Source organism: Sus scrofa, chromosome 6, assembly GCF_000003025.6.
Source record: "Sus scrofa isolate TJ Tabasco breed Duroc chromosome 6, Sscrofa11.1, whole genome shotgun sequence".
Classification (NCBI taxonomy): Eukaryota; Metazoa; Chordata; class Mammalia; order Artiodactyla; family Suidae; genus Sus; species Sus scrofa.
This window is the reverse complement of record NC_010448.4, coordinates 27790785-27811450: the sequence shown is the minus strand read 5'-3', so window position 1 is coordinate 27811450 and position 20666 is coordinate 27790785. Positions and strand designations below refer to the sequence as shown.

General features: G+C 57.1%; 5 protein-coding genes and 1 long non-coding RNA gene across 15 annotated transcripts in view; 2 read left to right on the top strand and 4 right to left on the bottom strand.

Annotated features, from left to right (window-relative positions):
• LOC100523672 (heat shock factor protein 4) overlaps positions 1–2793 on the bottom strand; it is a 9599-nt gene extending 6806 nt beyond the window's left edge. The window contains exons 1-8 of one of the 3 annotated variants that reach the window (XM_003126939.5): positions 2596–2793; positions 1887–1995; positions 1668–1795; positions 1457–1581; positions 1104–1179; positions 900–964; positions 409–505; positions 55–182 (exon numbers count right to left, since the gene is read on the bottom strand). In XM_003126939.5, coding sequence (XP_003126987.2) covers positions 55–182; positions 409–505; positions 900–964; positions 1104–1179; positions 1457–1581; positions 1668–1795; positions 1887–1995; positions 2596–2718 — 851 coding nt within the window. In that variant the 5' untranslated portion in view covers positions 2719–2793. Of the gene's footprint in view, positions 1–54; positions 183–408; positions 506–899; positions 965–1103; positions 1582–1667; positions 1796–1886; positions 1996–2595 lie in introns of those variants that run through there. The other 2 variants (XM_013998232.2, XM_021094037.1) reach the window with 2 other exon arrangements.
• FBXL8 (F-box and leucine rich repeat protein 8) overlaps positions 1–7870 on the bottom strand; it is a 9824-nt gene extending 1954 nt beyond the window's left edge. Inside the window, 10 exon segments of the mRNA XM_021094046.1 lie at positions 55–182; positions 409–505; positions 900–964; positions 1104–1581; positions 1668–1795; positions 1887–1995; positions 2596–4222; positions 4225–4634; positions 5488–5954; positions 7762–7870. Of these exon segments, the coding sequence (XP_020949705.1) occupies positions 3663–4222; positions 4225–4634; positions 5488–5639 (1122 nt within the window). The 5' untranslated portion in view covers positions 5640–5954; positions 7762–7870 and the 3' untranslated portion in view covers positions 55–182; positions 409–505; positions 900–964; ... (2 more) ...; positions 1887–1995; positions 2596–3662.
• On the top strand, positions 6797–13857 carry TRADD (TNFRSF1A associated via death domain). Of its 5 annotated transcripts, none has more exons than XM_021094050.1 (5): positions 6797–7777; positions 11311–11469; positions 12344–12621; positions 12703–12877; positions 13021–13857. In XM_021094050.1, the coding sequence occupies exons 2-5, from the start codon at positions 11319–11321 to the stop codon at positions 13329–13331; spliced, it is 915 nt and encodes a 304-aa protein (XP_020949709.1). In that variant the 5' UTR covers positions 6797–7777; positions 11311–11318; the 3' UTR covers positions 13332–13857. The 5 variants fall into 5 exon arrangements, with proteins under 5 accessions (XP_020949709.1, XP_020949706.1, XP_020949708.1 ...); XM_021094047.1 differs by having other exon boundaries at positions 6807–7989; XM_021094049.1 differs by lacking the exon at positions 6797–7777 and adding an exon at positions 7928–8002.
• LOC110260943 lies at positions 12129–17006 on the bottom strand. Its single transcript, XR_002344558.1, has 2 exons — positions 16898–17006; positions 12129–13332 (listed from the first exon to the last, which is right to left on the bottom strand). It is a non-coding gene; the product is annotated as an uncharacterized LOC110260943 (long non-coding RNA).
• On the top strand, positions 13993–20064 carry B3GNT9 (UDP-GlcNAc:betaGal beta-1,3-N-acetylglucosaminyltransferase 9). 3 transcript variants are annotated; one of them, XM_021094042.1, is made up of 2 exons: positions 13993–14646; positions 16532–19329. In XM_021094042.1, exon 2 carries the CDS (start codon positions 16558–16560, stop codon positions 17779–17781), a length of 1224 nt encoding a protein of 407 aa, XP_020949701.1. In that variant the 5' UTR covers positions 13993–14646; positions 16532–16557; the 3' UTR covers positions 17782–19329. The 3 variants fall into 3 exon arrangements, with proteins under 3 accessions (XP_020949701.1, XP_020949703.1, XP_020949702.1); XM_021094044.1 differs by lacking the exon at positions 13993–14646 and adding an exon at positions 15176–16237 and having other exon boundaries at positions 16532–20064; XM_021094043.1 differs by lacking the exon at positions 13993–14646 and adding an exon at positions 15177–16233 and having other exon boundaries at positions 16532–20064.
• The window catches only part of C6H16orf70 (chromosome 6 C16orf70 homolog), a 34989-nt gene continuing 33209 nt past the window's right edge, over positions 18887–20666 (bottom strand). For both annotated transcript variants that reach the window (XM_021094040.1, XM_021094041.1), the window contains exon 17: positions 18887–20666. In XM_021094040.1, coding sequence (XP_020949699.1) covers positions 20580–20666 — 87 coding nt within the window. In that variant the 3' untranslated portion in view covers positions 18887–20579.

The following is a 20666-nucleotide window of genomic DNA, read 5'->3' as shown; positions in this document are numbered from 1 at the left end:
GCTGTCAGGCCCTCCCCCACAGGCTGCTCAGAGGGCAGCCCCTGTCCGTCTTACCTCCTGCTACCACTGGAGGGAGAAAGCCTGGTTCCTTCAGGGGATGGAGTGTCTTCTGGAATGTCAGAGATGATGGGGCCTCTGGCCTTGTGAGGGCTGCTGAGGCCCAAGGTGGTCTCTGGGAGGGGCTGCAAGTAGAAGACTAGGCCCAGCCCTTCACCTCAAGTCACAGGGTGAGCCAGAACCCATATGGACCAGGTCTAAGGGGGGAAGGCTTGGCCTGTGCTGGGAGGCTTGGGTCTAGCTGGGAGGAAGGCTGGCCTCCATCTTCTCTTCTTTTGGGGGAATAAGGAAAGGGCATAGGCTCTCCAGATGCTGAGCTGTGTCTAGTGAAGAGAGAAGGAAAAAACCTACCGACTGGACAAAGTAAGGGTCCGGCAGGAGGGTACCAGGTAGGGGGCAGGCGCTGAATTTGGCTGGTGTTGGGCACCCCTCATCCAGCATCAGGGACCTGTGCAGGGTGGCCAGGGCTCAGGCAGGGGGCTGGGCAGGTTCATCTCCCATGCCCCTCAGCCTGCACCACCTCCCTCCCACAGGCCCCAGCAGCCAAGTCAGCAGAGCTGAAGCCTGTTGCCAGGGCATCAGTCACATGCTGGAGGTGGAAGGGGCTCCCCCCAGAGATGGGGGCCCTTTGGGGGTAGAGTTGGGAGGGAGGGAGCATGGTTTGGGTCCCAGACCCTTGGCTGCTGGAATGCTTTAGGGTGAGGGGGAAGGGGATGATGGGTGGAAGGATGGGGTTAAGGCCCTGGAACTTCAAGATCTGAGAGTGGGGGTTTTGGTGGTACAGTTGGGGGTAGAAGGGAGGCGGGGAGGGTCCTGGAAGGGGTGAGGGATTTCTCACTCACAGCTTTCTCTTAGCTCCTGGACAGCTCGATCCTGCCTGAAGTGGCCCAAAGAGGCACTGGATCAGCTGAAGAAGAAGCAAAGAGTTAACTCACACTTTGGACTTTCTGCCCCCACCCTCACAGGGCACTTCCAGGCGCTTTCCAGGACTAGGTGGATGGGGGGATATTCCGGAGTGGTAATAGCAGGGTGGGGGAGACAAACACCTTGCCAATGACGCGGTGTTGCTGACCGTGGCTCTGCCGCAGCGTCACCACCTCCCTCCATAAGATCTCGTTCTGCCTGGGGGAAAGGCGTGGGAGGGTGCTGAGGCATCTGAGAGTTCACCCAGTTACCACCAGCCCCCGCCCCCAGAATGGCAGGCCTGAACCGGCCGCCCACTCAGATAATCAACCATCCATAGACAACAGACTTCCTTCCACAGCCCATTGGTCTGGATGGAGGAGCCAAGGCCAGAGAGAAAAAAAGAGCTGCCCAGAAACTCTTGAAGGCCAGTGTCCTTTCGCCCAGATCCTCCCCTTCCCCCATCCTCCCATCTCCTCTGCCCCCTCCCCCGCACTGCCTGAGCTCCCGCAGCCGCGCCTCGGTGCTCTCCTGCACTCCCCGAAAAGCCTGCACCTCGCCCAGCAGCCGGCCCAGGTCCTCAGGGCGCCAGCGGCCGTCGTCGCTGCGCAGCGCCGGCACCTGCGAAAGCACCCGCAGGTCAGAGTCGCATGGAACATCTGTCCCATCTCCACCCAGGTTTGCTAGTTCCTGCAGGCCGCCCCCACCTTGCGCCGCACGCGTTCCAGTAGTTGCTCGCGGCCGCGTACGAAGCTCGGATGCTGGAACTCGACGTGGTCTCGTTCTGGCCTGAGCAGGCCGCCCTGCTCGATGCTCACCACCTTCCGAAAACCGTCTAGGAGTGTGGGGCGCCGGGCCATAAATGGCCCCGTCCCCGCGCACCAAGTCACCCACGCCTGCTTCCCGCCGTGGCCCTGGGGACTCACACATATTGAGTTGCCGCACAAAGCTGGCCATGTTGCTGTGCTTGAAGTATTGGGGTAGCACTTCCTTGGCGAAGCGGCTCTGGTCGCTCACGAGGAAACTGGTCCCGCTCTGCAGAGAGCGTCGCCCGCCCACCCACCGTGCGGGCGGAGACCGGACGACACCATGAGTCGAGCCCGCCCACGGCCAAGCCAGCGCTCTGGCGCGCGCGCACACTCACTCTGGGTACCCAGACTGTCCACGGGGACATGGGACAAGGCCAGAACCAGCTCTGAGACCTATCCATGGGCGACCACAATGATTTATCCCGGCCCACCTATACTACATACTCGGTTCTCTGAAAGAAGGAATGGAGGCCAGACCTGGGTTTCAGCCCTAACGGCTCCCCAACCCAGGATGTGACTCTGAGCTGGAACCAGACCCAGCCCTTCCCTTCTCCTGGGCTGTCTTTCGATCTGTCTGATAGGGTAGAGTGGGAACGAAATGACCTTCGGGTTCTAGGTCTCCAGAGGGCTCCTACTCTTTCCTCTGCCCGGAGGAAGTCGCCTCACCTCCATCTCGAACACCCCCTCCAAACCGTCGCATACCCTGGACGGCTGAATCAAGGGACCCACAGCCCAGTCCCAGGCAGGGTTTGGGTGAGCGCGGACGTTCCCCGACGTGGAGGGATCCCAGCGACCACTAAGGAAGTCAAGGGGCCCCGGCCCTCACCGGGCTCCAGCGGATCAGGTGGTCGGTACCCGGGTCGCCCACCAGCGCCCATAGCTTGCCGAGGAAGGCAGGCACGGGGCTGGGGCCCGGCTCCGTGGGCAGCGCGGCTGGCGCTTCCTGCATGGCGCAGTCTCGGCCCCGTTAAGCGCTCGGGCCGGCCGCCGCAGGCTTGTCAAAGCCGCGGAAAGTGCTGCGTTTGCCGCCCGCCCCGCCCTACTCCGCCTCCCGGGCGCGGGGTCAGGTGGGGGCCACGTGCTAACCCGTGGGGCGGGGCTCTGACCGAGGCCGCAGCACTAGCCGACTGAAAGGGCAGTGGAGGATCGGTTAAGTGTATGTTGGGGGTAAGATGTGGGTTCGAGTTCCATCCTCTCAGGCCTGCTGTTTCCTCATTTGTTCTTCGGGAGAAATCGCCAGTGCGCAGCCTGGTGTGGGCTGGCACCGTCCCATAAGGCAATGACGTGGACACAGTGAAGCCTCGGGTCGAGAGGCTGATAGGAGCCGGGTTGGGGGGGAGGGGGCGAAAGGAGTAACTGGCCCACCTCCCGCCGAACCCAGGGGCTGTGGTCTTTCCAAAACTGCGAGTGCCCCGCCCCTGACCCAGGCAGCAGCATCAGTAGAAAGGGACTTTGAGGTCTGGAACTCTCCCAGCACTAGCGGGACCCTTTCCTCCGGCCTCAGGCGGTTCGCTGCCCTCCCACTTCAGAGCCAACCCTGCCTTTCACAGGACGCGGAGACAATGCTTGATTTGTTTATTTCACACTCATCCCTGAGGCACCACTGTGTCAGTGCCCTCCCTCCCCCATGCCGGGGCCGCCAAGCTAGCGCAACATTTGCAGGGGACTGGGGTTTGAAGAGGGTGATCCCGGTACCGCGGAAACAATGGGTGTCTGCAGATGTTGGGAGCAATTGAGTGGACTCAGGGCGCGCCTGCTTAGTACTGATGCCACCCCAAAGGCTCCTATCCTCAGAGTCCTAAGGGAGCGGGATAGCAGCTGGCGTGCCCCGGGGCAAACCCACGAAGCGTCTCAGAGGCCACACGTCGGCGCGGGGTGAAAGGATTTATCCTATCACGCCACAAGCGTGGGCCGCCAGGGATGTGGCTCCCGCGTAAGTTTGAGCGTGTAGCTGCGCAGGCGCGAGCAGTGCGCGCGGAAGGCGTGCAGTACAGAAGGTCGCACCAAGCAGAAGCAGTGCACTTCGCGCAGGCCGGTGCAGCGCGCCGCCACCTCCTCCAGCGCGGCGTCGAGCTCTGCTGAGGCGGCGGCGCGCACCTCGAGCAAGCGCAAGGTTGTGGCGTAGTGGCGCGCTGCGAAACGCAGCGGCCCAACGGTGTCCCCAGAGAGGCAGAGACGCAGCGCAGCCACAGGCAGAGCAGGCTGCAGGATGCGCGTCACGCTCTCGGCAGGCAGCGCCGGCTCCAGCTCCAGCTCTACGGCCAACCAAGGATGGCGGCGGCGCAGCGCCACCCAGGCTTCGCTTGGCAGGGGGGGCGCGCGTACGTCTTCGGGGCACGCGCACCGCACGGCCAGGAGCTCGAAAGGCGCGCGGTCTGGTGCCGCTAGTGCCTCGAGCGCGGTACTCGACAGGCTAGCCAAGTGCAGGCCGAGGGCGCGCAGGCACCGGCAGGCTCTACCAGCTCGAGCACGGAGCTGGGCCTCACGCTGCCCACTAGCGTACCATTATCGAGAAAGAGGCTGCGGAGCTCGCGGCAGCCGTGTGCCACCTGCAGTACCAGCGTGTCGCTAAGTGTGAAGGGCAATCGCCGCAGGTCGAGGTGGCGCAGCGCGCGGGCTGCCCCACAGAGGGCGTGCACGGCGTCCAGGACGTCGCGGCCCGAGTCAAAGAGCGGCTTTTCTCCGCGGCACTCCAGACAAAGGCCTCGCAGCCCGGGCGTATGGCCCGCCAGTGCGGTCAGCAACTCCGTAGCCACCCGACGGCTTGGCTCCCTCGACGGCTCAAATTCCAGCCGTAGATTGTGAACGTGGTCCAGGCAGGCGTACAGATATGGTGGCAGCATGCTTTTTAGTTCACAGTCGCAACTTGGGGGTAGAAAGGTGGAGAAAAGGCATCGGCCAGCTGCCAGCCGGCAGAGTCCCCGCGACCTGGAGAGAGGCCTCCACCCACCCCTCAGCCTGGCCCACTTTCATAGCCACTTCCTGCCCACTACCCACATACCTCCCTCTCCCGACCATGCCTGGTCGCTTCATTGTGATGCTAGGAGGGATCTCCCATCTAACCCCTTTAGAAGACTTCAGATGCATCTGCCACTAGCTGAAACCATGCCAGGGAGAGCCAGTTATGTTTTAAGAACTAGGCTTTCCCAGGGGTCTTTAAGGAGGTGAAGTGTGGCCTCCGAATTGCCAGGTTCATCACACGCCTCTGCTACTTCACGGCTGATGAATTGATTAAATCTCTCTGCCTCAATTTTCTACCTGTGCAATGGAGATACCTATCACATAAAGTTTTCGTGAGGATTAAATAAATATATGTAATGGAGTTCCCATCGTGGCTCAGTGGTGAACGAATCCGACTAGAACCATGAGGTTGTGGGCTAGATCCCTGGCCTCATCAGTGGGTTAAGGATCCAGCGTTTTGGTGAGCTGTGGTGTAGGTCGCAGACGCAGCTCAGATCTGGCGTGGCTGTAGCTGGCGGCTACAGCTCCGTTTAGATCCCTAGCCTGGGAACCTCCATATGCTGAGGGAGTGGCCCTAGAAAAGACAAATTAATTAATTAATCAATTAAATGTAAAGCACTCAGAACAATGGTTAGTACACAGTAGGCAGCCAATAAATGTTAGAAATGATTATGCCTTTTAATATGGGGAGAGTCATGGCATCTCCCAACCACGACTCCACCAAGACAGAAGGTGGGAGGGGAAGGAGATGGCTTACCTGATGTTCGTGTTGTGCCACACAGCGCTGCACGTGGCAGCAGCAGCCCAGGCTCTACAGACCCTGGCAGCCGCTGCTCTGTCTCGCAGGGGCAGATGGCGGAAGATGAGCACTAGCACCTCCTCAGGCAGTTGTTCTCCAGGCTCGCCCATGGTCTGGCCGGGCTTGGGGGCTCCACTGCTCCCAGTGCTTTGCCTGGAGAGGAAGGGATGTCCCTGGGCTCAGGAAGGCCCAAATGTTGAAGGGAACACCTGGAGTCTATGTGTAGAAATGCTTGTGGCCCAGGAGCTGCTGCATAATTTGCAGAACCCACTGTAAAATAAAAATGTGGATCTCTTTGTTCAAAACCCTATTAAAGATTTCAGGACTTCCCTGGTGGCCTAGCAGTTAAGGATTTGGCATGGTCACTGCTGAGGTGCGGTTTCATCCCTGGCCCCGGAACTTCTGCATGCTGCACCAGGGGGTCGCTGCAAAAACAAAACAAAAACTTTATTAAGGATTTCAAGACAGCAGTGACAGCAGATCATTTAACAAAGTTATCAACCAAGCATGGGCCCTGTGCAGCTGCACATGTCTCAGACCCATGAAGTCGGCTCTGGATGCTGAGGATTTGTGATGCTTCTTAAAGCTGCATTCTCATTTGTTGAACAAATCCACAGTTGATGCTTAAACTTATATGGCAGTTTGATAAAGCTGAATCCTTGGATTTGGGGCTATGTTATCAGATCTTTCCCCCAGTTCCCCAAGTCTTCTCTAAGGAAGTTGGAGGGTGGTTGCACAGGCCTTGACTCCAGACAACCACATCCTTCTCTCAGCTCAGAGGGATGGTCTTACCCCCCCCACCCCGTTGCCCTCCCTCTATTACACACTCACCTGGGCCTCCAGACGGCCCAGACTAATTTTGCAGGGGTCACTGAACTCTTCCCTCCCAACTTCGACCCTGAGTACTAGTGAAGGACAGAACCCAAGCACCAAGGGCCATTGAAATGAGGGCTTCTCAAAGGGTGTGGGGAACCAGAATCATCCAGACACTTGTTCACGATACAGATTCTGCAGTCCCACCTAATCAACCTCTCCGAAAAGAGTGGTGCCCAGGAATCTGATATTTTTTTTTGTTTTTAGGGCTGCACCTGCCGCATATGGAAGAGTCCAGGCTAGGGATCTGATAGGAGCTACAGCTGCTGGCCTAGGCCACAGCAACGCTGGATCCTTAACCCACTGAGTGGGGCCAGGGATTCAACCCGAATCCTCATGGATCCTAGTCAGATTCAACAACAGCTGAGCCACGAAGGGAACTCCCCAGGAATCTGAATTTCAAGAAAAGCCCATGGATTCTGAAAGTCCCGGGTTGAGAAACGCTGTTCTAGCCCGCGGGTCACTAGAGGGTGACCGCAGGGTTAATAGGGCGGGAGCATTAGGGAAAAGTTTTAATTGGCAGGGACCACAAGCCAATCAGGAAGCAGGGGTGCGGGTGGGGCACGGCTGAATCCGCCCAAGAAGGGAGGCTCTTTCCTCCACATCACAAGGGAAGACTTTCCGGGTGCTTGCAATGAAAGACCGGCGGGGCGGAGAAAACTTGGGGTTGTGGGTGCTGAGGGACTTTGGGTTCAAGTTCCAATCCTGAACCCCGAGCAGCCTAAAGTTCCCCTTGGGCAAATTAGGCTCAGCTGGGATTCTGCAGATCCACTTCAGAGTACGGCCGTCGTTGGAAAGTGTGTCGTCTTTAAAGTTGCCGATTTTATTTTAAAGTGCTTAAAAGTTTTCGCACTCAGCGTTTTCTATTTTCCCATATTTCTCTCTCTCTCTCTCTTTTTTTTTTTTTTTGGCCGCACCCGCGGCAAGTGAAAGTTCTCGGGCCAGGAATTGAAGCTTCACCACCGCAGCAACCCGAGTTGCTGCAGTGACTGCGCCGGATTCTTAAGGGAACTCCTTTCCCTCCATATTGTCCAGGCTAATGGGCCCTGCTGGAATTTGCGCCTCGTGTATCCTGGAGCTTTTGATATCCTGGTCCAAGCTTGAACTTGGCACCAACCGGCACCGAGTTTAGAGTGTCAGGGAGTTAGCAAAGACCAAAGAACTGTGAGCTCGACCACCCAGAAGGCACCAGAAGAGTCGAGTCCCCAGGGGCGCCCCTTTGTTGATCCGTCGTTCCCTGCTGGAGGAAGAGGAGCAGCTCTCACAGGGACCCTCCAGCCTCGTAAGAGCGGCAAGTCCTCCAAGTCCCTCGTCGCGGGTAGTTCTTCCTGTCTTCTAACTCGGGCGCCAGTGTCTTACCTGCTCAGTGGACAAGGTGGGCTTTGGCCCAGAGGCTTGGGGGACTGGCGGTAGAGGACGGTAACGGGAAGGAACCGCGGGGAGCGCGGAGTTGAGGGGCGGGACGCCGGGACGGACTGGGCGGCCCAGACTGGGGCACCGCCCCTGCGCTCCGCGCACACCCGGAAGCAGCGCCAATCCAGTGGAGCCCGGCGGGCGTGGGAATCCGGGCCGGGCCAAGGCGGTCAGGTTAGTGCAGAGGGTGAGTGGGCTTCCCGGTGCCGGCAGGAGCTGGGGCGGACCCTGGCTCAGGAGTAAGGGCGCGGCACAGTTGTCAACCCGCGGCTGCCCGGGTCAGGTGGCGGCGGTGGCCTACTGGGCTGTTTCCAGTAGGCCACCTATTGGGCGGTGGCCTATTGGGCTGAGTCGGGAGAGAAGGTATGGACCTAGATCCCCGCGGGTTTCTTGTCCCAGTTAGGGTCTTTCAAGGGGCGGCAGGGCCCTGTGGGTGAGAGGGCGGGTCAGGGATCTTAGAGCAGAAAGCCCTTGCTGGCCCCAGGGAACAGCAAGTGCGAAAACAACAGCAGAATGGACTGGGGGAGGCTCCGGAGCAGCTGGGGTTCAAAGCCTTTCAGTCCTTGTGGGGCCACGCCCTCAGGCTGTCACTGTCCGATACCGGCCGGAGGCGGGGCTACCTGGGGATTGTTTGGGCTGTGTTAATGGAGCGCTGCGCCGGCTGGCTCCTGGTGGGTGGGCATATTTTCTTTAGTTGGTACCCATGTGTCCCTTAGTCTCAGCCCAGCTAAGCCTTCCTGAGACCCAGCCTGGCCCCTCCCACAGAGAGGCAGATTCCTGGTGGTGAGGCGCGGGGCTTCCCGAGGAGGGGTTTCTGTGGAAGGACACGTAGAAAGGAGTTCCCAAAGGGACCAGGGATTCTAGGGCCGCGGCTGCTTTTCAGTGGTTATCTGACCTTCTCGACTCCTGCCTGGAAGACCTGCTCGACTTCTTCCATTTGTCCAGTCCCAGTGAGTGTGACAGAGCATCCCCTCTCCTCCAGGTTTTCAGTGTCTGGCACATAGGCCAACTGGGCAGACTATAGGCGATGGTCTGGTTCTGCCCCTACTTCTTCACCCCTTGGGCCACTCCTTCTGAACTTCCCACTTGTCTACCTACTGATTTATTTATTTATTTTTGGCTTTAGGGCGGTACCCGAGGCATATGGAGGTCCCCAGGCTAGGGGTCCAATTGGAGCTGTAGCTACACCACAGCCACAGCAATGCCTGATCTGAGCGGCATCTGCGACCTACACCACAGCTCAGGGCAATGCTGGATCCTTAACCTGAGAGAGGCCAGGGATCCAACCGGAGTCCTTATGGATCCTAGTCGGGATGGTTAATGCTGAGCCACACGACAGGAACTCCCTTACTGATCTTGATCTTGTCATCTACCCTGTTTTTGTATTTGCTTTTAAAAAAAACCCCAAATTTCCCTTTTTAATACAAAAGAAATGTCTATTTTATTTTTTTTAGGGCAGCACCCCCGGCATATGAAGGTTCCCAGGCTAGGGGTCAAATTGGAGCTACAGCTGCCAGCCTACACCACAGGCACAGCAATGCAGGATCCAAGCCGAGTCTGCTACCTATACCACAGCTCACGGCAATGCCAGATCCTTAAGCCACTGAACGAGCCCAGGGATCAAACCCCGCAACCTCATGACTCCTAGTTGGATTCATTTCTGCTGTGCCACGACAGGAACTCCAGAAATGTCCATTTTACGTAAAGTAGAATATTGCTAAATACAGTGAAAATAAAAATCACCCCAAATCTCCCCCTCCCCCAGCAGAGGTAAAGGATACTTCCTGTTAACTTTCACACTGTTTTGGGTAAACATACAAGTATTAATATGTTTTCTACCAAAAAGTTATGGGGGTGGTGGTGTTCAAAGGTATGTCCTCTGTGCTCAGACCCAGGGTAGGGATATATCAGATATCATTTTTCTTGCCGGTCTGGGTGATCCTGGGGTTAAAACTGTCCCAGCTTTGGCTCTTACGTTAGGGTCTGGGGGCAGATCTGAAACACAGCCTCTGCTTTGAGCTCAGGGTCCCTTCTCTCTCCCCAACAATGTCCAAGGCTGTGGTCCTAGCTCCTCCTGGCATCCCTCCCTTGAAGTTCCCTGTCACTCATGTAAATGGATGCCACCTAAAGCCACCCCATTTGTCCTTCCCAAAGGGCTCACAGAGGGGGCTCAGCACCCATCCTATCCCACTATATATAAATGCTAAAGACCAGAGGGTGCTTAAAGCAGTATGACTGATGGGGCAGGAAGTAGGGTCTTGAACCCATTTTCCACGAAAAAGGTGGGATGTTGCCTCAGGTGAGGTCAGGAGGAAGAAGCAAGCCAGTTCCCCACCTGCTGCCTCATGGTGCAGTAACTTTCAGGCCACTGTGGTGAGGGCCAGGGCATGGTTCCCTGACAGGATTTTGTCCCCTGGTCTAGAGCTAGGATTTTGTCCAAGAGAGATGGAGGAGCTACTAGTGCCAATGGGCCCTGACTCTGGCTGGACAGGGAAGGAATGTGTAACAGAAAACCTTGAATTGCATAAGACAAGAGCCCAGCTTCAAGGACTTCAGAACAAAAAGGCATGATTTAGCTCACCTAACTGAGAAGTGCAGGGTATAGCAACAGCCAGGGAGCATGGTGTGGTTAGGAGCGAACTTCTCTCTTGTCTTGGTAGCCTTCTGTGCCAGTTTCATTCTCAGTCAGCCTCCCCTCAAGCAGTGGCAAAAGACACCTACCCTTCTTTCTAGTTCAGCTTCTAGATACAGAGGGGAAACTTCTACCTCTTTCCTATTGGTCCAGCCAAAGTTGCAGCTTGATTGGCCCAACTTGAATCCAATACCCACCTCTGAGCAAATCATTTCAAGGAGGTGACTGGAATATGCAGATTGGACAGGCCGTTTCACTTGCCCATGCCTGTAGCTAGGGAGTGGGATCAGCCCTTACCACAGCATGCGGACTAAGAAAAAGGAAGCGGGAAGGCCCCGAGGTCAGTCAGGACTGAGGGAAGGATCTGGGCAGGCACAAACTACATGTGTCCTTTCAAGTGAAGCCAGAAGGCATAGCAGGAATGCAAGTTAGAAACCCTTAGTGGGGGAGTGGAGCCCTCGGGGATCCTTGGGGCTCAAATTTAAGCTGAGGGCCTACCAGGACCTGGGTCCGGTTGGCTGTGGGGCATGGGCACCACCCAGGCTAAGGATGTTTCCAGTCAGCTTTGACAAGAGAGTACCCTGGCCTGAGGAAGGGGCAGAATTTGCTTCCACTGCAACACTGTCCCTCTCCTTTCCCACCACTGTGACCCTGAGCTCCTTCTGGGAAAGCAGTGGAGGGACGGTCCTTGTTGCAAATCTTGGCTGAGCTGGGTTGGGTTATGCAGAGCTAGAAGCACAGGGGGCTGCCTGTGGGACGACGAACTTCCCCTTATAAGTGTGCCAGCTGGGTGGGGACAGCTGAGCCACGTAGGACAGGACAGTTGTCTCCACAACTGGGTGGGGGGTGGTCTCTGTCCCCAGGAGGCAGAATGGCAGCTGGGCCAAATGGGCTCGAGGAATGGGTGGGCAGCGCATACCTGTTTGTGGAGTCCTCGCTGGACAAGGTGGTCTTGTCAGAGTCCTACGCTCACCAGCAGCACAAAGCAGCCGTGTACAGGGCTCTGCGGACTGCCCTTGCAGGTGCGTGAGTGGGTGGGCCCTTGGAGAGGCAGGGGTGGCCTGGGGCCTTTGTGGGTGGGGCCGAGGGCTGAGACCCCCAACTCTTCAACTCTGTGGGCTTGTGCTTAACCACTGGTTAAAGGAAGAGATGTGTTGGGGAAGGGAGGAGGAGGACGCCTGGTTGTGTAGGCTCTGTCTTCTCTTCATGTGTGCCCTTGGGCATAGATCTGTGTCCCTCTGTCTATGATCTACTTATGTGTGTGCTCAAGTGCCCCTGCTCAATACCCCCCACTCTCCCAATCAGCCTGCTCACTGCTTTCTACTAATTGCTCATCTCTCTCTTCTTTTCCTCTCTCACTGCAGCATTCCTTGCCAAAGACCCCCAGTACCTGCCTTTTGGCTTCTCTTTTCCCATCTCAGGGCAGAGGCCACAGGAGGTTAAAGCCGGTTGGGGGGATATGGCCCCAGCCTCCGGGCAGGGGGAGAAGGGGAGCTGCACTCTAGGAGGCTGAAGACCTGAGACTTCCAGCCCCCTCCCCTGGCCCGACAGTCACCTACTCAGAAGGCTTGGCTGCCCAGGATAAATGCCCCTTTTTCTACTCTGCAAAGTCTCCCACATCCCTTGTGCCCACCCTCATTTGAGGATTCAAGGACGGGGCTAAAGTGACACCCACTCCGTCTTAAGGTGCTCTCTGTGAGAGGTCTTGGCCTTTATTCTGGGTTGTTGTTGTCTGCCTCCCAATTTTGCTTCCCTGCTGGGAGCTCTGGGTTATACCCTTGCCCCCAGGTCTGGGGATAGGGAGGGAGTCTGACCTCGGGCTTCGTTCCTCCTCTGGCCTCTTGGAGAACGGGCCCGATAGGGGACCTCGTGGTGCCTGACTGCCCGCCTCCGCAGAGAGTGGCGGGAGCCCGGAGGAGCTGCAGATGCTCAAGATTCACCGCAGCGATCCGCAGCTGATTGTTCAATTGCGTTTCTGTGGGCGCCAGGCCTGCAGCCGCTTCCTCCGGGCCTACCGCGAGGGGGCACTGCGCACCGCTCTGCAGGCGTGCTTGGAGGCTGCTCTGGCCCTGAGTTCCGTGCCTTTGCAACTGGAGCTGCGCGCCAGCGCAGAGCGGCTGGACGCCTTGCTGACAGACGAGGAACGCTGTTTGAATTTCATCTTCGCCCAGAAGGTGCGGCCGGGCTGGGGCCAGGGTGAGGTGGGGTGGGGATCCGAGGCTAAGACCCCACCAATGCCGCACTCTCCTCCCTAGCCTGACCGGCTCCGGGATGAGGAACTCACAGAGTTGGAGGATGCGCTCAGAAATCTGACCTGCGGCTCAGGGGGCCAAGGGGGTGACGTGGAGGGCGCTCCAGCCACCTCTACTGCGGAGAAGCTGCCGCCACCGCCGTCTGGCCAGACTTTTCTGTTCCAGGGTCAGCCTGTCGGTGAGGTGCCCGGAGAGCGGCAAAGGCTGGGTCCTCTGTAGGATGGAGTCTGGGGAGGGGCGAGGTCTGGGCAGGATAGTCGCAGGGTGGGAATGGAAGTGTCTCCTCTCCCCAGCTCACGCCACTTCCCATTCCCCCTGCAGTGAACCGGCCGCTGAGCCTGCAGGACCAACTGACGTTTGCGCGCTCAGTGGGCCTCAAGTGGCGCAAGGTGGGGCGCTCCTTGCAGCGTGGTTGCCGGGCGCTGCGGGACCCGGCTCTTGACTCACTGGCCTATGAATACGAGCGCGAAGGGCTGTACGAGCAGGCCTTTCAGCTGCTGCGGCGCTTTGTGCAGGCCGAGGGCCGCCGAGCCACGCTGCAGCGCCTGGTAGAGGCCCTTGAGGAGAACGAGCTCACCAGCCTGGCAGAAGACTTGCTGGGCCTGGCGAATCCCGATGGCAGCCTGGCCTAGACTGAGTACCAGAGAAAGAGGGTGGTCAGCCAGTTGCCCAGCCAGGGTTTGGGGCACCTGGATGACCATAGGTTCCCTTCTGCTGCTACTGCTGATCTTCTGTCCATCCATGGGACTCTGAGATGACACTCAACCCCACTTCGCTGAGCTGCTGGAGCTGCTGGGCAGAGGTGACTGCCCTCTCCGGGAGACGGACAAGCATCCATTATGCCTGCTGGAGGTTCTGCTCTAAATACTATGATAGAGACAGAGTTAACTGGTGACCTGCTGCAGAAGTCTGCCTCACCCTCTCCCACCCCAGAAGAGGGGCTTTCAGCCAGACCTTACCTCTTCATTCACCGAATGAACAATTATTATTCATTAATTCATTAAGGACCTGCTGTATCTTAGGCATCATCTTAAGTGTTCCAAATATTGTGCTGAAACAAGATACACGAATCCTGCCTGCTCCCAGTTGACACTCAGTATGGTACTCTGAATATTAAGCATCAGTAATAAAATACTACCCACTTTTTGATGTGAAAAATACAAGGAATTGGGGTTGCAGCTGAGCAGGGGTGAAACTTCCTGGGAGAGAAATGAGTATGAATGGGGGGAGGGGAAGAGAAAGTCAATATTCTGGGCATGGCCAGACTCAGCTGAGGTCTTAAGGAAGCTGAGAGGGAGGGCTTAGACTGAGAAGGTTTAGACTGGCTGGCTCTAGGGGTAGGTGGATTTGCAGAGACCTGTTGGTGAGTGGGGGAGGCAGATGGCATGGGGCCTGGTAAGCCATTTTGAGTTGGATTTTATCCAGAGGCCAATGAGAAGCCTTTAAAGGGTTTTGGTAGATGAGGCTGGGAGGCTGGTAAGGATGCAGACTGAGAGAGGACAGTGGTCCAGACTGCAGCAGCTGGCAGCAGAGATGGAGGGAAGGGATGAACCCTGAGAGCTGTTCAGGACAAAGGATAACAAGCTTGGTGGAGAGGACCTCAAAGTTTCTGCCTTTGCCAGCTGGGTGGAGGGTGGAGCTGCCTGCCGAGATAGGGGTCCTGGGGGAGGTGAAGTGCTTGCTTTGTCTGGGACAAGTTGGGCATGACATCCAAGGAGAGTCCAAGGATAGCTGTGCCTATGGTTTTAAGTTCAGGAGAGGGTCAAGGCTAAGGATTTAGAACCGTACAGGTGGGAGTGGGTGCCCAAGGGGAGGTCCTAAAGACCAATAAAAGAGCAGCCCAAAGAGGAGGGAGGAAACCTAGATTTGAAAGCCAGGGGAATTCACGCCTGCTGTGATGGAGGCTGCCATCCCCCAAGGCTGAAGAGTCAAGGCAAAGGCTAACAGGTGGGGGTTGTTTCTGGGACGTGGTGGGGACAAACTGAAGCCAGAGGGAGAAGCAGTAGAGGACTCCTGAGAAGTCTATGAACAGGAGAGTGAGGCTCAGAATGGAGGGTTTACTTTGTGAGGAAGAACACTGGGGGGAAGAAGTCAGAAGGAGCAGTCATAGCCACTGAAAAGAGGGTGGCATTGGGCAGCAGTGCCAGCTCCTGTAGTCTGCCCTCAGAAGTTTTGAGGCAGGTGAGTTCCCATTGTGGCACAGTGGTTAACGAATCCGACTAGGAACCATGAGGTTGCAGGTTAGGTCCCTGGCCTCGCTCAGTGGGCTAAGGATCCAGCGCTTCTGTGAGCTGTGGTGCAGGTCGCAGATGCGGCTCGAGGCTCGGATCCCGAGTTAGTGTGGCTCTGGTGTAGAACAAGCGGCTACAGCTCTGATTAGACCCCTAGCCTGGGAACCTCCATATGCCGTGGGAAGCGGCCCTAGAAAAGGCAAAAAGACAAAAAAAAAAAAAAAAAAAAAAGTTCTGGGGCAAAGTGGGAAAGTGGGAGGTGGGGGTTGTCCACTCCAGTGCATGGGCTCTGAGTTCCAGGAAGAGAGAATTGGCATGAGAACTGGGTAAGGCCTGGACCCTCAATCTCCAGAGCACCTCTCTGTCTTCCTGGGTCCAGATTAAACCCTTTGCTCACTGGCCTACTTCAGGAGTCTCACAAACTGGCCTACCTGGCCTGCAGTGGGCCCAGGCTTGTTTTTTCCTACCCGCAGGAGACTATGTTGGCCTCGGGCACTAGGGGGTAGGGGACTCAGAACTGCCTCTGGGGAGACAGACTGAAGCGCTCATCTGGAAAGTTAAAGCATATAGGGCTGGCCTCCTGTCCTGTATCCCAGTGGATGGTTAGGGAGAGGGACAACAAGGGAGGACAGAGGAAAGAGTCCTGGACTAAATTCCAGAAAACCTGGGGCAGTGCTCTAACTTTCTGCATGTATGATCCTGGGCAAGTCACTTAACTCCCTAAGGGGCAGCGTCCCCATCTGGATCCTGTCTTGTGGAACCAGGGCCTGGTAAGCTGGAGTGGTGCATCCAAGGATGGGCTGGAAGGGGCCAGGTCGATGCCAAAGACACTGGGCCCCCAGGGATTTCCAGCTGGCATGCCCTGGGGTTGAGGCCAGGCCAGCCCCTACCCAGCTCTGGGGAAGCAGGGGTGGGGAAACTAACCACAAAGGCTGGCTAATGCTTCTTCCCGTTCCCCAGATTTGGGGATTGTGAGCCTGGATGGAGATCAGAACCAATGCCTTTTAGTTTACCCAGAAAGAGATGGCCGTGAGAATCCCTCTCAGAGATTAGTCCCCACTCGGAGAGAGCGCTCGCTCGGGCGGCGCCAGGGCGGAGCTGAGCTCCAGATGTCCGGGCGCGTACAGCTGTAGGGTCACGTGGCAGCAGCCTCGGTCCCCCCCTTCCTGCCAACGTTGCATTTGGCCCAGGCCCCGTCCATGGCCGCCCTTGGGACCCTGCGCTGAGCCCCGGAGGCCCCGGCATCCGGGGCCAAGCTGCTCCCAAGGGCCGAACGTGTGTCAGGATCCCAAGGATCGCCGTGGTGGGTAGGGATGGGTAGAAGGGATTCGGCCTCTGCGCGGGAAAGGGGTGGGGCCGCGGTTCTGCGTCTCCCTGCCCCGACTTTGGGGCACCGTCCTGGGCCGGAGCTGAGGGGGTGGGAGTCGGCTACTAGGAGTCACTTCTTGCCCTTGCAGAGTACCCATCCAGGTGGGGGGACAGGGTCCAAAGGAGGAGGTCATCGGAGGGGGATGAACGGCCGGTAGCCGGAGACCCCCGGCGTGTGGCTTTCAGACCCCCTCCCCTCGGTGTCGTGAACCCCTGACTCAGTTTCTCCGCAGGGGGCGCGGGCGCCGGCCACGCGGACATGAGGCGGAGGCTGCGCCTACGCGGAGAAGCATCTATCACGCTGCTCCTCGGCGCCGCCCTCGGCCTCCTGCTTTATGCGCAGCGCGATGGCGCGGCCCAGACAACGAGTGCGCCGCGAGCTGAAGGAGTGGCGGCGCCAGGGCCCACCCCGGGGGTCCGAGTGTTTGAGGCGCCGGACACGGGCGCGGCCCCGCCGGTCTATGAAGGGGACACGCCGGAGCCGCCCACGCCCACACCCACGGGACCCTTTGACTTTGGCCGCTATCTACGTGCCAAGGACCAGCGGCGCTTCCCTCTGCTCATTAACCAGCCACACAAGTGCCGAGGAAATGGCGTACCTGCTGACGGACCTGACCTGCTCATCGCCGTCAAGTCAGTGGCGGCGGACTTCGAGCGGCGCCAAGCCGTGCGCCAGACGTGGGGTGCTGAGGGTCGTGTGCAGGGGGCGCTCGTGCGCCGGGTGTTCTTGCTGGGCGTGCCCAGGGCCGCAGGCGCGGACGGGGCAGACGCGGCAGACGCGGAGGGGGCGGGCACTCGAACGCACTGGAGCGCTATGTTGCGTGCCGAGAGCCGCGCATACGCAGACATCCTGCTCTGGGCCTTCGACGACACTTTCTTCAACCTAACGCTCAAGGAGATCCACTTTCTGGCCTGGGCCTCCGCCTACTGCCCCGACGTGCGCTTCGTTTTTAAGGGCGACTCCGACGTGTTTGTGCACGTGGGAAATCTGCTGGAGTTCCTGGCGCCGCGGGACCCGGCGCAGGATCTGCTTGCAGGTGATGTGATCGTGCAGGCGCGGCCAATCCGCCGGCGGACCAGCAAGTACTACATCCCTGAGGCTGTATACGGCCTGCAGGCGTATCCGGCCTACGCAGGCGGCGGTGGCTTCGTGCTCTCTGGAGCCACGCTACACCGCTTGGCCGGCGCCTGCGCGCAGGTTGAGCTCTTCCCCATCGACGATGTCTTTCTGGGAATGTGTCTGCAGCGACTGCGTCTCACGCCTGAGCCTCACCCTGCTTTCCGAACCTTTGGTATCCCTCGACCTTCAGCCGCCCCGCACCTACGCACCTTCGATCCCTGCTTTTACCGCGAGCTGGTTGTAGTGCACGGGCTTTCGGCTGCTGACATCTGGCTTATGTGGCACTTGCTGCATGGGCCGCATGGGCCAGCCTGTGCACGTCCATGGCCTGTTGCTGCTGGCCCCTTCCAGTGGGGCCCCTAGCACCTATCATATAGCTCCTCACTCCGCTCATTCAGACCCAGTACGAAGTGGGAGGTAGTTTGAAGGGTAGGTTTCCCAGACCGTTTAGTGGTCTATGCGGTTCTTCCCTAGAAAGGGCATCCAGGCGTCTGCCTCCACGATGTGCCAGGGAATGCATTTGGTTCCTGCTGGCCCACCTTGCTGGAAGGTGACCTGGAACCAATCTAATGGTGGCTTTTGGAGATAGCCAGGGCTGAGACGGCGGAACACCAGGCTCTTTGCCAAGCAGGTGAACGTTTGGTCCTCCTACTAGGAATGTGTGTATTGTGGGTGGGGTGGTGGTGGCAGAGGCTCATGGAATGGGACCAGACTCCTTAGTTTGGAACTGCTAGGGTAATGCTGACAAATGTAGGTCTCCCTCAAGGCTGGACCCTATATGGAGGGGTAGGAGTCTGGCTTCAGTCTTCATGGAACTGGCAAGCATTCTGCCATAGCTCAATCTGAAAGCAGTTGTTTTTGCCTCAAAACTGCACCTCCAAATTGGATTTGTATACCTGTCCAGGTCTTTATTATTTTTTTCTTTTCTTTTTACAGCTGCACCTGAAGCATATGGAAGTTTCCCCACCAGGAGTCAAATCAGAGATGCAGCTGCTGATCTAAACCACAGCCACACCAACACCAGATCTTGGCCACCCACACCGCAGCTTGCTGCAATACTAGATCCTTAATCCACTGAGTGAGACCAGGGATCGAATCCACATCCTCATGGCTACTAGTGGGTTTAACTCTTTGAGCCACAACGGGGAACTCCCTGTCTAGATCTTTAGATCTTCTAATGCCTACTTTCCTGGGACCAAATCCTTCTGAGCCCTGGACTAGCTGGAACATCAGGGATGGAGGCACAAAGGGACTCTGCACATTGTCCTACCTACTCTTCCAGCTACTAAGGGAAAAAATTCTTCACCTACACGATGCCAGTCTCCTGCTGGAGCCTGTGTTGCCCTGCACTCCTCAGAGGAGCCAAGGAACCTCTTCTAAGAATGCTGTGCTGTACATTTTCCCATATTCTTCAACCACTCCCTTTCTCAAAAAAAAAAAAAAAAAAAAATCAACACCTCCATGCTTATTTTAGTACAAACATCTCAGCAACAGCACATGGTGAGCTGCTGCTGGGGGCTTAGGTTTTTATTGGAGAAGGGGTATAGGCAGGGCAATGAAGAAGGCTCCCCCATTCTAGGAGGACAGGAACAGTCCTGGCTGCCCCACGGAAGGGAGTGCGGGGGTGGGTCTCTGGCCAGGCCATAGTCCACATGGGAAGACACACCAATCAGTCACAAAGTCATGGGAACGTCACACAAGCCTGGTTGTAGGGCCAGGCACCACAAAGAAGCCTGGGGCAGGTCCCCTGCACGTTCATTGTTAAACTATACAGGATGAGGCTGTACATGAGTTAATTACAAAAGAGTCGTATTTACAAAAATCTGTACACACATCTGAAAAACTCACAAAATTGTCATCTATGTATCACAAGTTACTAGACCAAAATATTAAAAATGGGATAAAATTATACATTTCTCTTCTCAATTCTTTTCAAAAGGATTAATAATATTCTTAAAGCACATATGCTACTTTCTTTTTAATTTCTTTTTTTCTTTTTTGGGGCCGCACCTGCAGTATATGGAGATTCCCAGGCTAGGGGTCTAATCAGAGCTACAGCTGCTGGCCTACACCACAGCCACAGCAATGCCAGATCCGAGCTGCGTCTGCGACCTACATACACCACAGCTCACAGCAACACTGGATCCTTAACCCACTGAGCAAGGCCAGGGTGGAACCCGCAACCTCACGGTTCCTAGTCGGATTCCTTTCCGCTGCACCGTGATGGGAACTCCATATGCTACTTTCTTCAGCAAATCCCAAGAAGAGACTGAGCAGCCCAGCCCTCCTCGAGCCCCAGAGGCCTTGAGCCATCAGTGGGCCAGCCAGGGCACACTGTCCAGGGGCAGGGGAGCCAAGCCCACAGTGCAGAACAGAATGCTGAAACACAACAAAAGGACGAAGATGTCTTTGGCGAAAACTTTGGCATTAAATAAAAGAGGCAAACAGGATGGAAACATGCAGCCCTGCCAGCCAGGTTGGGGCAGAGTGGGGGCACAGGTGACCTTAGAGGCTGGCTCCAAGAAGGGTGGGAACCGGGCCTGGGTACGTACCTTGACGGTAGAAAGTTGTGTTTCAACCAGTTGGGTGTGCCTACTGGGCCTGGCAGGGAGCGCGTGCAAGAAAGGAACAGGGGTGGGCAGGTGGGCCACCTTGGCCACGCAGCCAGCTTCATCAAGTAACTCAAGTGGATGTAGTGCAAAAGTCGCAATGAAGTAATAAGGACATGCTACCTGCTTAACGGTCATGTGGCAATGCTGTGCCAAAGGCAGGTACCTATCCTTGTCCTGTTTGTTCCTGTCTCCTTAGCCACAGTAAGCGCCCCAAGTTTTCCCAATGTATGTGGGACAGGGGAGAGAGAACCCTGCCTCCCTATGTGTTAGTCCAGAGGCTCCTGGGTCCCGGTATCAAGGCTCAGAGTTTGTGCTTCTCTCTGCAGTCTGTGTTCCTGTTGGCACCAGCAGGCTGAGAATGGACAGAGGAACATTTGGGTCTCTCACCCATGGCAGAGCACCCAGCCTGAGCCCCACTGCAAAACATCACAACAGCCCTTCCACACTGGCAAGGTGTCCAAGGAAACCCACAAGGTGGCACAGGGAGGCCCGCTGAACAGGATGCGATGCAAAGTTCCATGGGGCAGATGGACATGGGTGGTGATGTCCCTAAGGGAGCTCTGCGGTTCTCAGGTGGGCACCAGGCCTGGGGGGGCCATAAAGGGTCACGGAGGCAATGTGGTTGTTCTGCATGAC